Source organism: Scyliorhinus canicula, chromosome 8 (assembly GCF_902713615.1).
Source record: "Scyliorhinus canicula chromosome 8, sScyCan1.1, whole genome shotgun sequence".
Lineage (NCBI taxonomy): Eukaryota > Metazoa > Chordata > Chondrichthyes > Carcharhiniformes > Scyliorhinidae > Scyliorhinus > Scyliorhinus canicula.
Window position 1 is genome coordinate 127,703,854 of NC_052153.1, and position 16,972 is coordinate 127,720,825.

Genomic DNA, 16,972 nt, shown 5'->3' on the forward strand with positions numbered 1-16,972 from the left:
GTTCCTCCAAGTTGGTCTCTTCTGAGAAAGGATCTTTATCCTTAAGGATCAATTGTGGTTAAGTGAGCACTTCACACAACCCAAGAGGATTCCCGTGGGTAGATGAGCCATGTAGCATGTGGGAGTCATTGTCTAGCATCCCAATCACACCTTGATGTCTGGACACTGCTTGAACACTGCGGGAGGCAACACTTGTCCGCGGCACATGCACAGCCGTGCTGCCCTGTCCAGTGTGCTGACATCGAGACGCCACCTCATCAGAGGGGTGGAACTCGGCGGGCTGGTGGCCACTGTTGCCACTCCATGGGACGGGTCCAGGTTGGCACCCAATGGCCCTCCTCCCAGCTGGTCCTGGGATCCAACAGCCCTCCAATTGGTGTCTTGCCGGGGGGTCCCTGCCTCCACCTGATGTGTACCAGCAGCAGTGCAGTGCTCACCAGATTGTGCCATAGAAGCCTGGCCACTAATATTTCCCACCAAGGTGCGTGTATCTGCATTGGGGATGGGTGGGGATGTCAGATGTGACGCCTCGATTGTGTCTTACTCAGAGCTCTCCTCCAAGGTGGTCTCATGGGAGGCAGGAGAGGTGGCCACCCGGATGTGCCGACGCCGTCAGCTGGAAGACCTGCGGGAGAATGGACATGTGGTCAGCGGGAGGAATGTGTCAGTCTGTGAGGCAATAACAACTCACGTTTGACAGGTCCTTTGGCTGGGACCCGGTAGTTCCTCACCTCTGCGGCGCCACAGGTCTCCGTGTTGATGACCGCTTTGTCCTCACCCAGCCTAGTCAACTCCAGGGCCCCACTCCTCGAATGAGGTGAGGAATCTTCTGTCCGGCACACCTCCGCCAGTCTGGGTTTTCTCCCGGTGATTATGGGAGAGATTTTCCTGAGGAGACACAGAGAGGGCATCATTAGTCATACATGTGGTTCACAGTGGTGGGAGGGAGGTGTGAAGGAAGGCTTGGGAGGGGGGTTGAAGGGAGAAGGGGGTGGAGGAAGGCTTGGGGGGTGCATGGAGGTTTGAGGATTGCACGGAGAGTTGGGGAGTGGAGGTTCGTGAGGGGGCAGAAAGGTCTCGAGGGGGGGGGGCATTGGTGTCTACTCATTCGTGCTGCTCAGTGTATTTTCCGGCACTGGAGGCCAGTCCTCCTGGTCACACTCTCAGCACTCACAGCCACCGCTACCTCGTCCCAGGCAGTACTGGCCGCCCTGTGACAGACCCTCTGGGACCCTCAAGCGAACAGCAGATCCCCCTGACCTGCACTGCGTCTAGGAACCTGGCCAGTTCTGCATTCCCGAATGTTGGAGCTAGTCTTCTGGACGCCATTGTTGCGAGCTGGCTGGGCTGGGCTATGAAAGAGCTGTTTTAGACCTTGTTAGCGGGGGGCTGGCGAGCACAGTGCCGACGAATTTGCGGCGAAAAGGCAGTGAGTCCTCATTAACTGGGCTATTTAACGTTGAATAGCGTTGCTGGCCTCGCGGGCTGAGAGCTTGGAAGCTCGTGGCAGTTTCCGCTCGCTATCACACTTTAAAATCGTTCCGGAGAATCCTGCTCCACATTCCTGAGCCATACAAGCAGCGGGATTCTCTGATCCCGGGCCGGGTTGGAGAATCGCCGGGCCAGAAGTGATGCACACAACGCTGCCCCGACGCCAGTCCACCAATTCTCCTGTGATAGGAGTGCGGTTGCAGCGCGCATGCGCAGACCCGTGCCACCTATTTGACGCTAGTATCGGCAGCTGGAGCTGCGTGAGTCGCTCCAGTGCCATGCTGGCCCCCTGTAGGGCTCAGGATCGCTGCTCCTGGAGGCCTGTTGATGCCGTTTACGATGGCATCAGCACTTAGCCTCAGGATCAGAGAATCCCGCCCACAAATGTTGCCAGGGCTAGAAAAGTGTAGCTATGAGCAGAGATTAGACAGATTTGGGTTGGATTTCCAGTGGCAGCCATGGAGTGAGTGGTCACACAAGGCAGCTCCGGCTCAAAGGCATTGGTTTGGGCACTTTATATCTGTTAGCAGGGTGCAGAAGCTTCAGAGGTAGAGGTTCTCTGCAAAATTGGTATGTCTACTGGCAACCAGACGTGGTAAAAAACTGTTACAGACCTGCGTATAGTCGTGGAGGGGAAGGCTCATCGCCAGTGGGAATCCCCAGATGGAACAGTTGATGGCTTTTATCAAGGATTAATTTTGCCAGCAAAGGAAGGAGATCACAGGCCATTGAGGGGACAGGAGCACTTTTGCGAGGATCGATGGACCCGGTAAAGAAGTGCTTCAAGGAGCAAGGGGGCGACAGTACGCGAGGTGAAGAGGTGGTGTTCGACCAGAACGATGGGATTGTGTCCTTGGATGCAGAGGTGAGGATCCTAGGGATCTATGCACATCGCTGCAGGTGAAGGTGAAGGAGCAGGAGAACAGGTCCAGTGGCAGAACCTGCTAATTATGGGTCTGCCAGAGGGTGTGGAAGGAACAGGTGCCACAAAATATGTGTTGAGGATGCTGGCCACGTTGGTGGAGGAGATGGTGCTGGGCAACGCCCCAGAGATAGACTGAGCCCATAGGTTCCTAAGGCATAAGCTGAGGGTGGGGAAGCCTCCACGGGCGGTGATTGTGAGGTTGTGCAAGTTCAGGGAGAAAGAGAAGATTCTAGTGGACCAGGGAGAAGCGAGACTGCGAATGAGAGGGAAATTGTGTCTGACTATACCAGAATAATGGTGCGGAGCTGGCAAGAGGCGTGCAGGATTCAACAGGGCAACGTGGTTGCGCTGGAGACTGAGCGTGGTCATGGGCTTGAGGGGGTCATCTTGACTGAACCCGCTTCAGGATGGTATTAAAAAAGGTAGAACCGGTTGGGGATGATGGAGGATGGTAGAAGGATGTGGACACGTAAGACTCTGGTAAGAGCTGTGACTTGGAACGTCTGAGGTTAAATGGGCTGATTAATAAGTCTCGGGTTTTTGCCCACCTGAGGAGTTTGAGCACAGTTGTCCTCATACAACAACACTTGGTGCTCCCTACTCCCCCTCCCTGCTCCTCTGCCACCCCAGAGACCCCCTGAGTGCCATTGCCAAGGACTCAATCGCCAGCATGAACAACAACGGTGACATCAGACACCCTGTCTCTTTTCTCTGGGCAGTCCAAAATTCTGTGAACTCATGTTATCTGAACGTATACTTGCCAGCGGGATACATATAACAGATGCAGCCATGCCATGAACTTTGGGCCAAATCCAAACCCGCCCAAAATTTCAAATAGATACCTCTACTCCACCAGAGCAAAAGGCTTCTCCGCATCCATAGAGACAATAAGAGCGGCACAGTGGTTAACACTGTTGCTTCACTGCTCCAGGGTCCCAGGTTTGATTCCCGGCTTGGGTCACTGTCTGTGTGGAGTCTGAACATTCTTCCCGTGTCTGTGTGGGTTTCCTCCGGGTGCTCCGGTTTCACAAGTCCCGAAAGACTGCTGTTAGGTGAATTGGACATTCTGAATTCTCCCTTAGTGTCACTGAGCAGACGCCAGAATGTGGCGACAGGGAATTTTCACAGTAACTTCATTGCAGTGTTAATGTAAGCCTACTTGTGACAATAATAAAGATGATTATTATTATTACTAATAACCTCCGGCACCAGCACCCCTGACGGAATCATAACCATGTTTAACAGCCTCCTGATGTTGCTAGAGAGCTGCTGGCTCTTTACAAAACCCGGAGCACGTTAGAAGGGGGGAGGGGGAGGGGAGGGGGTAAAAGGGGATAAAATTGTACAAACTGTGGACTGTGATTTTGTGGAATGTGAATTTTATATGTTTCTGATTTTTTTACACATGTTTGGAATAAAGTACATTTTAAGATAGGTTGGGGTTATTTTGTTTGGAACAAGGAAGCCTGAGGGGGGACTTGATTGAGGTGTACAATATTCTGAGGGGAAGAGATATAGTAGCCAGAACAAAATTGTTTCTCTTGGTGGAGAATCTTAGAACCAGAGGACATAGATTCAAGGGGCAGAAGGTGAAGAGGATAGTGAGTAGCTGGAGTTCGCTGCCCGGGTTGGTGGTCAAGGCCGAGACCCTAAATTCTTTTAAAAGGTACCGGGACCTGCATCATAACTGCTCTATTCTACAGGACTATAGACCGGGTACAGGAAGGTAGGATTAGAAAGGGCACATGGGTGACCTCAGGCTGGCATGGACAAGATGGGCTGAATCATCTCCATGTGTGCTGTAACGTTTCTATGATTGCATGATATAGAAGAATTGGGACGTGACTGTCTTGTGCACGAGGATTTTGGTGTCAGCGCGGATGTCGTAGTCGCCAAAAGGAGTCGCGAATGGATTGGATACAATGTTGGATCTCCACATCAATGTCAGCCTTAGATGAGAGGTGGCCCCCCAGGTAGGGGAAATGTTCCACGTTGGTAGGGTTTCTCTGTTGATCTTGAAGGAGGGAGAGACCGGATATTGCTCTGGGGCAGCTTTGTAAAGGACTTGAGTCTTCTTCAGGTTGAGGTTTCGATGGATTATTTGGTATGACTCCGCAAAGTTGTCGAGCATGATGGGAGATTCTTTTCCGAGAGAGTGGAGATGGTGATGTCATCCACATACTGAAGTTCTATGAGCAATGTGTCATTTTCTCCTTGGATTTCAACCGGTTCAGGTTGAAAGGTTTTCTGTCCATCCTGTAGACGATGTCCACTCCACCTGGAAGCTTATTCTTGACAAGGTGAAGGATTGTGACAATGAAGGCGGAGAAAAGGGTGGGAGTGATGACACATCCCTGCTTGACTCCAGTCTTGATCTTGAAGGTTTTGTCTTATTTCCGTCGAGGATTGTTGCCAACAACTTGCCATTGGGGAGGCGGAGGATGTTGATGAATTTCTCTGGACAGCCGGCCCTTGACAGGGTCTTCCATAGCACTTTCTGATTGACTGAGTCAAAACCTTGGTCAGATTGATGAAGGCCATGGGGAATGGTTGATGTTGCCTCTGGCATTTCTCTTGAAATTACTGAGCAATGAAAATTATGTCCGCTATTCTACATTTTGCTCGGAAGCTGGCTTTCACTGGCTTTCCGGCCACCCTACCCCCTTGACTACTTACCTCACACACTTACCTTGTCTCCGAATCGGTTTTCAAAGCAGCTTTTGGGCATTTAAACTCTACTTATAGAATCTAGCAGCTAATGTCATTAAAAAAAAGGAAGGCTGACTTCTCACCCAGATTCTCTGCACTACTTCCTGTGAGGTTTGCTGCACTAGGTTGGATGTGAATAATCCTCCTTCAGAATACAGCCCTGAAATATCGTGGAACGTAATTGTGCCTATTTTAGTCGGATAGGCTTTCTGGCCCCAACTGAAAGATCTGGGTCATAGTTGAAGGGTCTACGGGTCCATATTCAACTGGATTCCTATGTGTGGGCCTGATGAAGCAGCAGATTCACTATTGAGTTATAATGGAACAATTACTGATTCCTGAAATTCTTTTTGACCTTTTGGTAAGCATCCTCTCAATCTTTCGCCCAGAGCCAAGATTGCTTGTTACAGAGCAACATGTGTAAAGGCTTAGCCTTGTTGCTGAGTGTAGCACAAACTTTACACAGTAGTTTAATAATCTTAGAAATTACTTTAACTGGGTCAGATTCTGCCGTCGTGGAGCATCCGGGATCTTCACCATCTTCTTAGGTTCTTTGTGAATACAGTCTTGGTCGATGATGTGTCCAAAATAGTGAATAGAAGCTTTAAAAAATTCACACTTCTCTTTCTTGACCTTGAGACTATGTAGTTGCAGCCTTGCAAGAGTAGCTTCCAGGTTCTTTACATGCTCTACATCGTTCGAACATGTAATTAAAATGTCATCTCAATAGCATTGTACACCGGATAGCCCACTCAAGATCTGATCCATAGATTGGAAGAGAGCAGGTGCCACTGTTATCCCGAATGGAGGACTCCAATACCAAAACAGACCCTTTTGTCATACTCTGGTCAGTAACGGTTGAGATTGAAGAGCTATGTTCATTTGCAGATAGGCTTTGAAGAGATCAATTTTGCTAAATATTTAGCCACTTGGGAGGCCTGCAAAAATATTTTTGGTACGTGGTAGAAGGTACTGATCAGCACGTAATACAGGGTTGATAGTCATTTTGAAATCCCCGCATATTCGTATTGAACCATCGTTCTTTAAGACTAGGACGATTGGCATTACCCAATCTCTAGAGGTAACAAGCTCAATAACTCCTGTCTTCAGTTCCCTCTCGAGTTCTTCTTCCACTTTAGGTTGACGAGCATAGGGTATGGTTTGTGCTTTCAAACACTTAGGGCGCCCTCCATTGGTCATGCTGCGCCCAACAAGCAGTTCGCCTCAGCGCAGTGTGGCTGTTGAAAGCCGGGACACTCCACTCGGGCTGGAGGTGAGGTTGGGGATTGTTTCTGGGGCCTCGGAGTGCATCCCAATCTCTCACTACAATGGGGAGTTCCAGCGAGCGGAGTTCCCCACTGTACAAAACGGAGCTTTGTGGGGCCCCTTATTCAACGTAAGCGTATAGCGGGTTGACGTGAAGTAGCTGTATCCTCTCAACCAATGGGTCTGCCTTATGGAGTCGAACGTGTCTACGGAAGAGAACGGGTCCTGGAGCTGCCAGCCACTTTGGGAGCGATGGGTGGTTTCATTAGTCACGGTGCACAGGAGCGACCGAATGGAGTGAAGTGCATTGGGGAGGACCTCCTGCCAGTGGGAGGCCGGAAGATTTCTGGACTGTAGGGCCAGCTAGACGGCCCTCCAAACCGCCCCATTCTCCGTCTCTACCTGCCCGTTTCCCCTGGGGGTTGTAGCTGGTCGTCTTGCTCGAGGCAATGCCCCTGTTGAGCAAGTACTGGCGCAGCTCATCACTCATGAATGAGGATCCCCAGTCGCTGTGGAGGTAGGCGGGGAAACCGAACAGAGCGAAGATGGTGTTGAGGGCTTTGATGATGGTGGCAGACGTCATGTCGGGGCATGGGACGGCAAAGGGGAGTTGGAAATATTCATCGACCACACTGAGAAAGTATGTGTCGCGGTCGGTGGAGGGGAGGGGCCCTTTGAAGTCCACGCTGAGGCGTTCAAAGGAGCGGGAGGCCTTCACCAGGTGCGCACGGTCTGGCCGGTAGATGTGCGGTTTATACTCCGCACAGACCTGGCAGTCTCTGGTGATAGCCCTGACTTCCTCGATGGAATAGGGCAGGTTGCGGGCCTGGATGAAATGGTAAAAACGGGTGACTCCTGGGTGACCGAGGTTGTCGTGCAGGGTGCGGAGTCAGTCCACTTGTGCGCTGGCACATTTACCTCGGGATAGGGCATCGGGGGGCTCGTTGAGCTTACCGGGGCGATACAAAATCTCGTAGTTGTAGGTGGAGAGCTCGATCCTCCACCTCAAGATTTTATCATTTTTGATCTTGCCCCGCTGTGTGTTGTTAAACATGAAGGCAACCGACTGTTGGTCAGTGAGGAGAGTGAATCTCCTGCCGGCCAGGTAATGCCTCCAATGCCGCACAGTTTCAACGATGGCTTGGGCCTCCTTTTCGACGGAGGAGTACTGAATTTCGGAGGCATGGAGGGTGCGGGAAAAGAATGCCACGAGCCTGCCTGCCTAGTTGAGGGTGGCGGCCAGAGCGACATCTGATGCATCGCTCTCCACTTGGAATGGTAACGTCTCGTCGACCGCGTGCATCGCGGACTTGGCAATGTCGGCCTTGATACGGTTGAAGGTCTTGTGAGCCTCGGCCATCAGGGGAAGGACTGTTGGCTGAATGCGTGGATGGGCCTTGTCCGGATTGTTAGGGACCCACTGGGCGTAATAGGAAAAGAGCCCCAGGCACCGTTTGAGGGCCTTGGGGCAGTGGGGAGTGCAGAGTCCACGATGCACAGGAGGGGTGGGCCACTCAGTCGGCGGCATAGGCCTGAATGTTGCATGATGCAACCGTAAGTGAGAGCACTAGCTTTTTGGTTGCCGCGAGGTCGAGTGTGGCCCCTTCTAGGAGGCGTTGGCAGATGTAGTCAGACCCTATGCCCGTAACAAATGCGTTTCTCATCAGCAAATTTGAGTGTTCCGTGGCCGAAACGGCCTCACAGTCACAGTCTCTAACTCGGGCGAGAAGGGCGCACCAGAAATCTTCCAGTGACTCACCGGGAAGCTGGCGCCGCATGGAGAGGAGGTGTCTGGCGTGGATTTTGTTAGTCCACTGAGCATAGTTTTCCTTCAGTAGAGCCATGGCCTCTGCGTAGGTTGGCACTTCCTGGACGAGTGGGAAGGCGTTAGAGCTCAGCCACGTGTATAGAATCTTCCAGCAACGGGACCCTGGGACACTATGTGCAGCAGTAAGTTAGTGAAGCATGTACTAAGTGGTCTTCTATCTTACAGGAGGTGGATCATTTGTTTTCAGGATATTCCAGATGGTGATCTTCGAGCTTCGATGGTGGGTCGGTTGATGTTTGGGCATCTATCAAATATGGCACCCATATATGATAGTGAATCGTGAGCCATCCAACCAACCTTGCTCTTCAAAACGTTGGGAAACCCCAGACTGCATAATTAATTAGGCCAGTGTTGCATGATGTGGCGCTAATTCCCAGCAAACTCTGTGGTGGGAAACTCACCCCGTTCCACCTGCCCCCGCCACGGGACTTTAATAATAATAATAAATAATAATCTTTATTGTCACAAGTCGGCTTACATTGCAATGAAGTTAATATGAAAAGCCCCTAGTCGTCACATTCCGGCGCCTGTTTGCGTACACAAAGGGAGAATTCAGAATGTCCAAATTACCTAACAACACGTCTTTCGGGACTAGTGGGAGCAGTACAGGAGGGGTGTGCACAGGGTGGGCACAGTGGTTAGCACTATGACTTCACAGTGCCAGGGTCCCAGGTTCAATTCCCGGCTTAGGTCACTGCCTGTGCGGAGTCTGCACGTTCTCCCAGTGTCTGCGTGGGTTTCCCCGGGTGCTCCCAAGTCTCGAAAGGCGTGCTATTAGGTAATTTGCACATTCTGAATTCTCCCTCTGTGTACCCGAACAGGCGCCGGAATGTGGCGACTAGGGGCTTTTCACACTAACTTCATTGCAGTGTTAATGTAAGCCTATTTGTGACAATAAAGACTATTATTATTAAACCAGGGCACCCGGAGAAAATCCACGCAGACACAGGGAGAACATGCAGACTCCGCACAGACAGTGACCCAGCCGGGAATCGAACTTGGGACCCTGGAGCTGTGAAACCACAGTGCTAACCACTGTGCTGCCATGCTGCCCTAGTCCCAGAATGGAAAATTCTACCTTAAATCAACACTTGTAGCACTCACTAACCTGGACTAGGTATCCCTGCAGTTCTTCAGTGTTTTGTAAATGCTTCACCAGGTAGCTTGGCTCACTAATGAAATCTGAAAGGGTAAACATCTCACATATGAAGCCTAGGATTCTTCCCCTTTCACCCCTGATAACCTTGCAAGTCACTGTTGTATAAATGGGGTGGTTGAGCTGGACAATGCTTTTTCTGTTGGTTGAACTGCAAAGGAATCCCTGCCCCTAAGCCATGGCCCAGTTAAGACACAACAAAGTTCTCCAGCCTTATGTAAGTTGGTTATGTACCACTGTGGTGGAGGACTATCTATGTTGAATTAGGAAGACAGAAATACCTCCGATGCAGATCTCTTTGCAGTTTGCTTTTGGAGGCTTTTAAACTTGAAGATGGCTTTTTGCACATGTCAGACACCCAAACCCAATTTCCCTTTATAAACTTCAAATATTTGTGATGGCAGTCATGAGGTGGAATTTGAGTAATGCACACAACTATAAATAATTTTACTTTTTGTGTTTTTATTCATTTTTAGAATGTGGGCATTGTTGGCAAGTGTGGCATTTATTGCCATTCCTTTAAGCAATTAGTGGCGAGCCTTATTATTCAACCACTGCACATAACAGTTTGATATTATATCATTGAACTTCTGGATCACTACAGAGGGCAGTTAAGATTCAACCATGTTGGTGGTGGGGGATTTGGTTACATGTCAGCCAGACAAGGTAAAGAGGGTGCATTTCCCTCTCTATAAGACATACATAAATCTCCTCAGTCTGGCAGCTTCATGATTAATTTTACTGGTTTTGTTTCCAGAACTTTCAGCCTAGCTTAAATTACATGCAAAATAAATCAAGACTTTGAAACATTTGGCTTCAGCTCTAGATCTAAGCCCATTACTCCTTTTTCCCTGCTTGGCCTCTGTATTTCCATGGTTTTGATTACAGACAGGATTATGTTCAACCAATTCTTTGCATTCTTCATTACCCACATACTTCCATCACCTTAGAATCTCACCTCTATCCCAGAAAAAACACTCTTCAATCCCAATTGCTTACGCGATAGTCTTCCGCTCACCATCATATTTATAAATCTATTGGATTTGTTCAATCACTCCCTCTCCTTCAACTTTGGTACCTTTGTCCCAAAATCATAGGACGCGATTGTCTGGCTGCATTGCGCTCGAGCAAGTGCACAATGCAGCAGGAGAATCCCAGTGGAAGCCTCCCGCGGGCTTCCCGGTGGCCTCCGGGCCTTGCTGGATAAAATCAAGTCCCGCCAGGCATCGGATCTGGACCAAAAAAGGGGCAGGAGGAACAGGTGGTTGCAAAAATAGGTCGTAAACCTACTTAAGACCTAACTACCCAGGATTTGCCGGCCTCCCTCAATTAACCGGCCTCCCCCGGAAGGCTGCAGCCAGACGCAGATCAGTGCTGGTCCAGGCAGAACAGCACCGGAGGGTCTCCCAGGCTAACAGCAATCCTTGGGTGGTCAGGGTCAGTGCAGGGTGGCTCCCTGGCCCTCCCTCAGAACGTGGGCACCATTGCACTACCCAGCTTGCACCTTGGCACTGCTACCCAGGCATTGCCAAGATGCCCAGGTGGCACTGCCAAGTTGGCAGGAGCATTGTATGGACTCCAGGGTGGCAGTGCAAGGGTGTCCAGGTGCCAGGGTGGTATTGCAAGTGGTTAGGGTCCTAGGGCAGCCAAGCCCATGAAAGGAGGGTGGAGAGGGAGTTTGATTTGGGGGGGGGGGGGGTGTGTGTGTGCAGGACAAGGAAGTAGGCTCTTCTAGGAAATTGGGGGGGGGGGGGGAGGTGACAGGTGGGTGGCCTAGAAGGAGGGAGGGTGTTGAAAGGAGGCTTTGAGGGGCCTGTAGAAGGGATCCCCATGGACACCATAGCAGGGTGTTCTCACTTGGGAGGGATTTGGGGTAGTGCCCATGTGTGTGGGGGAGTGACATTTCCATGGGTGGGGGGGGGTGTGGGGTCGACAAGCTGCCTTAGAAATCGGGGCACCCTTTCAAAATGGCGGCTCGATCTTTAAGTTCAGCTCTCCAGTACTGAAAAAGTGTGTGCTAAACACTTATGAATGTGTGGCTCGGCCAGCATTTATTGCCCATTCCTAATTGTCCTTAGAAAGGCGGTGATGAGTTGTGTTCTTGAACCGCAGCAGTCCATGTGGTGTAGGTAGGCATACAATGCAGTTAGGGAAGGTGTACCAGGAATTTGACCCAGGGACAATGAAAGTCCAGCAATATATTTCCAAGTCTAAGGTTTTGAATTGAGAATGAGTGGGAGAAGAGTGTCATTGTGATTTGGAGGAAAGGCGTGCATCTTTGAAGGGGTGGTGAGCCATATCTCGTGATTCCCTCGGAAAACAAATATTTATCTATTTCATCCTTGAATATTTTCAAAAATGGAGCATCCACAACTATGTGGGGAGAGAATTTGAATTAATAATTAATAATACTCTTTATTAATAAACACCTTTTTGTTTTTAACAAAGTCTGAAGTCTCTTGACAATGCCAGAGCATGCCACAATATCAGACAACCAACTCTCTCATCCCAGGAACCACTCTAGTGAACTTTTGCTGTGGTGCCTCAATGGCATGTATATCCTTCCTAGATATAGTGACCAAAACAGTACATCAGGTACATTATGGAATTTTCCAGTTGCATCTGCCCTGAGACCTGAAATTCCCACCCAAAGTCAACGGACCTTTAAATGGTTGGCCAAACTTTCCATGCCACCCTCTGTGATTCATACGGTGGCCAGGATTGGAAAATTCACCTCAGGATCTCACCAAAGCCCAATACAAATGTAACAAGATTTCCTTATTCTTGTATTCCAATTCCCAAAAGTTCACAGTTTGAGAACCACTGTTTAGAGAAGCAATGACCTGCTTGGACTATTGAAAATCCAAATGACATCTTTATTTTTTTGTCATATCAAAATCTGTCAAATGCTTAAAAGTAACCAGAATGCTTAATTCTAATGTGTTTAACAGGGCAGCAAATTTGTACCTTCAGCATTTGTATCACAACTTGTAGAGTTCCACTTATTAATGCTTTTCACCAATGCAAATGGTGAAGTGATATGTATTTCTGCAGCAAAATATACAAATCCCAAGAAGTTAATTATTTTGACACATCTAGTTTAATAATTAGGGACATTTTCTAGTTCTCATCTTTTTTGACACAATTGGTCAGATTTTGATAATTTGCTAAGTCAAAATATGTGTGATCATAATGCAATTCTGCATTAGAAAGGAGGACCTCAGATCGCTTCTAATTTACTTGCATGAAAATTAAGTAAAATATTTTATTAGTTTACACATAATTTCACATAAATGTCATACTTTCTTCTTTGTAACATATTTTATACTAACCTAGGGAGTATTCTGATATGTATATTGCTCAGATGAAAAAAATACAAATGTCACCATTTATTGGTGAAGAGCCATGGAGCCTTTGCTTGCACGCCACTGAGAAGTGGCTTCAGAAGACTTTGACGGGCCACATGAGTCACTTCATCCCAAGAATTGCTATTTTCACAGATATTAAAAGTGGGATTCGCTGGATCCAAAAGGAAAGGTCTGGAATTGAAAACAAACAATATCATTTACCTTTACTGGGTTCTGAAAATCCTCAGACCAGCAATCTTGGCACTTATACCAGGAACTTTCAGCGATGACCAGTGAATTTGTTCAGGTCAAAGAAAGGTCCTAGCTCACATACTAGTAGATCTATTGAGGTCACTTTCACAACTTGCCAAAGGGGGATTTGAACCCATGAAAAGAACAAAACAAATAAGATCAGGAGTGGACCGTATGGCCTATCAAACCTGTTCCACCATCCAAAATGATCATGGCTGATCTTGTACTTCAATTCCATTTTCCGGCCTGTTCCTCAAATCCCTTGATTCCCCAAGAGATCAAAAATCTATTGATCTCAGTCTTGGAGCATCCACAACCCTCTAGGGTGCTCAATTCCAAGGATCCACAACCCGTTCAGTGAAGACATTTTTCCTTCTCTCAATCTTAAATCATTGTCCCCTTATCCTGAAATTGTGCCCCCTTGTTCTTGAATTCTCTGCCAGAGGAGACAAACCTTCCTGTATTTGCAATGCCAAGTCCTTTCATAATCCTGAATGTTTCAATAAAATCAGTTCTGATCCTTCTAAACTTCAGAGAATATGGAAACAATACAATCAGCCTTTCATTATTGGACATCCCTTTCTTCCCAGGGACCAATCTAGTGACCTTTTGCTGTACTGTCCCCAATACAAATATATTCTTCCTTACCAAAATTCCACACAGCATTGTGGGTGCAGTCTCACCAAAGCCCTGTACAATTGCAGGAAGACTTTACTTTTGTACTCCTAAAACCCTTGTAATAAATGCCAACATGCCATTTACTTTATTAATCACGTACTGTACTTGCATTCTATCCTGTGTGTTCTCTGTATGAGATCAGTCAAATCTTTATGAATATCAACATTTACAAGCCTTTTAAAAAATATTCTGCTTTTCTCTCTTTTTGACCAAAGTGAATATCATCATGCTTCAACACATTGTAATCCATCTGCCTTCTTGCTGCCCATTCGCTTAACTTGTCCATGTCTCTTTACAACCTCTTTCTGTCCTCCCCACAGCTTGCATTCCCACCGAGCTTTGTATCATCAGCAAACTTAATTACATTATTCTCCATTTCTTTATCTATTGATTAATAAAGAGTGCAATTTAACGGAAAAGTTTCTAAGTATCATTAATCAATAGATAAAGAAATGGAGATTAATGTAAATGTTGATACTAATCCGCGCCTGATGGAGTCTCCCTGGAACTCGCTGCCAGAGGAGGTGGTGGAAGCAGGTACAATAGTGACCTTTAAAGGGTTCAATATATGAATAAGATGAAAATAGAGGGATATGGACCCTGGAAGTGTAGAAGGTTTCAGGTTAGATGGGCAGCATGGTTGGCGCAGGTTTGGAGGGCCTAAGGGCCTGTTCCTGTGCTGTACTTTTATTTGTTCTTTGCTTTGCCATTTCCCCATGATCATTTCTCCTGTCTCGGCTTCCAAGGGACCACCTAGCTCTTGTCTTCCTTTTTATATACTCGTTAAATATCTTAGAATCTGTTTGCATATTCTCGTTTAGTTCACTCTCATATTCTATTTTAATTTCCTTATCAACTTTTTGGTGGCCCTTTGCTAGTTTCTAAAACACTCCCAATCCTCAGATTTACCACTATTCTTTGTAACATTATATGTTTCTTCCTTTAATCTTGACCTTCTCAGTCAGCCACAGATGGATCTTTCTCACTGAAGTTTTGTTTTTCAATGGAATATACCTTTGTTGAACACTTAAATTGTTTCTTTAAATGTTTTCCATTGTTTATTTACTGCCTTAATCTATAATCTATTTACCCAGTCAATCTTAGCCGGTTCTCCCCTCATAGCTTTGTAATTAGCCGAGTTACTAGTCCCCTACAATGAACATTTCATTATGGTCCCCTAAGGAATATTTATTAAAACATCTGCTACCTGAATTTCAATACACTGTATTATCAGTGTGGGTGAATCTGTAGCTGTTTCATCTATGCAAGGGAATTTGAATAATGGTTTATGGACCAAAAATAATCCCACAAGACTTTTAGTTTTATGTTTCTCTCCCCTTTTGTTCCCCAACCTCTGCTGAAGATGCTCAGAATTGCTCAGCTATGAATTCCTAGTTACCAGTAGCTCTCTGGTTTATTGTTCAATTGGCCATTCTTCACTGGTGAACCGAGAGAGTGACTGTTGGTCACTTATTTAATTGTGAGAGTTTCACTGTTAGACACAATCTATTCTCACTCAATATTCACACACATATATTTCCCAACTACAGTCACTAGATAGTGACAAAGGTAGGAATCCTTAGTGACATTCTACTCTCTAACCAGGGTACTGGGCTCAAATATAATGCTCCAATTGCTTCAGTGGCTGAGATCTGCTAACTCAGCACACATCAGGGGCGAAATTCACCGACCCCACGCAGGGTCGGAGAATCGGCCGGCGGCGGCATTATTCCCGCTCCCGCCGGGTTTTGAATTTTCCGAGCGGCCAAAAACCGGCGTTGTGCAAATCCCACCGGCAGCCTCTGAGAACAGCTGGCGCCGGCGGGAAGTCATTTAATTTTTACTGTCAACAAATCTCCGGCCCGGATGGGCCGAAGTCCCGCCGACATGGCCACGGGTCACGTCGGCGGAAATCACAGTAGGTTTATAACGGCGTCAACCATTAATGATGGTTGACGGCGTTCAGGTACCTACATTGAGTGCGGGGGGGGGAGGAGGAGAGTATCGGCGTTTGTGTGGGGGGGGAGGAGAGAGTACCGGCGTTTGTGGGGGGGGGGAGGAGAGAGTACTGGCGTTTGTGGGGTGGTGGGGGGAAGAGAGTACCGGCGTTTGTGGGGTGGTGGTGGGGGGGGGGAGAGAGTTCCGGCGTTTGTGGGGTGGTGGTGGGGGGGGAGAGAGTACCGGCGTTTGTGGGGTGGTGGTGGGGGGGAGAGAGTACCGGCGTTTGTGGGGTGGTGGTTGGGGGGGGGGGGGAGAGAGTACCGGCGTTTGTGGGGGGGAGAGAGTACTGGCGTTTGTGGGGTGGTGGTGGTGGAGGGGGAGAGAGTACCGGCTTTTGTGGGGTAGTGGTGGGGGGGGGAGAGAGTACCGGCGTTTGTGGGGTGGTGGTGGGGGGGGAGAGAGTACCGGCGTTTGTGGAGTGGTGGTGGGGGGGAGAGAGTACCGGCGTTTGTGGGGTGGTGGTTGGGGGGGAGGGGGAGGGAGTACCGGCGTTTGTGGGGGGGAGAGAGTACTGGCGTTTGTGGGGTGGTGGTGGAGGGGGAGAGAGTACCGGCTTTTGTGTGGTAGTGGTGGGGGGGGGGAGAGAGTATCGGCGTTTGTGGGGTGGTGGTGGGGGGGGAGAGAGTACCGGCGTTTGTGGGGGGGGGGGGAGAGAGTACCGGCGTTTGTGGGGGGGGGAGAGAGTACCGGCGTTTGTGGGGTGGTGGTGGGGGGGGGGGGGGGGGGGAGAGAGTACCGGCGTTTGTGGGGTGGTGGTGGGGGTGGGGAGAGAGTACTGGCGTTTATGGGGTGGTGGTGGGGGGAGAGTACCGGCGTTTGTGGGGTGGTGGTGGGGGGGGGTAGGGGTTGGGGAGGGGGGTAGGGGTGGAGGGGTGTGGGGGGGTAGGGGTGGGGGGGGGTAGGGGTGGGTGGGGGGGTGTGGGGGTTGTGGCGGGGTAGGGGTGGGGGGTAGGGGTGGGTGGGGGGGTAGGGGTGGGGGGTAGGGGTGGGGGGGTAGGGGTGGGCGGGGGTGGGTAGGGGTGGGGGGGTAGGGGTGGGTGGGGGGTAGGGGGTAGGGGTGGGGGGGTAGGGGTGGGGGGGTAGGGGTGGGTGGGGGTGGGTAGGGGTGGGGGGGTGGGGGGTAGGGGGATGGGGTAGGGGGCAGCGGCATGCGGGGGGGGGGGCGACGGTGCGTTGGCCCCGGGCATCCATTGGATGGGGACATCAGCAGATCTTCCTCAAGGCTCCCCTTCCTCCCAGCTGCCTTGTCTTTGTTTGAGAGAGAGAGAGAGAGAGAGAGAGAGAGTGAGATTGTGGGGACAGACAGAGAGAGAGAGACA

General features: G+C 49.3%; 1 protein-coding gene across 1 annotated transcript in view; it reads right to left on the reverse strand.

The window, feature by feature from the left end:
• Positions 1-12,552: 12,552 nt before the first annotated feature.
• The window catches only part of LOC119969915 (2'-5'-oligoadenylate synthase 1-like), a 33,963-nt gene continuing 29,543 nt past the window's right edge, over positions 12,553-16,972 (reverse strand). Inside the window, exon 8 of the mRNA XM_038803887.1 lies at positions 12,553-12,914. Within this exon, the coding sequence (XP_038659815.1) occupies positions 12,758-12,914 (157 nt within the window). The 3' untranslated portion in view covers positions 12,553-12,757. The remainder of the gene's footprint in view (positions 12,915-16,972) is intronic.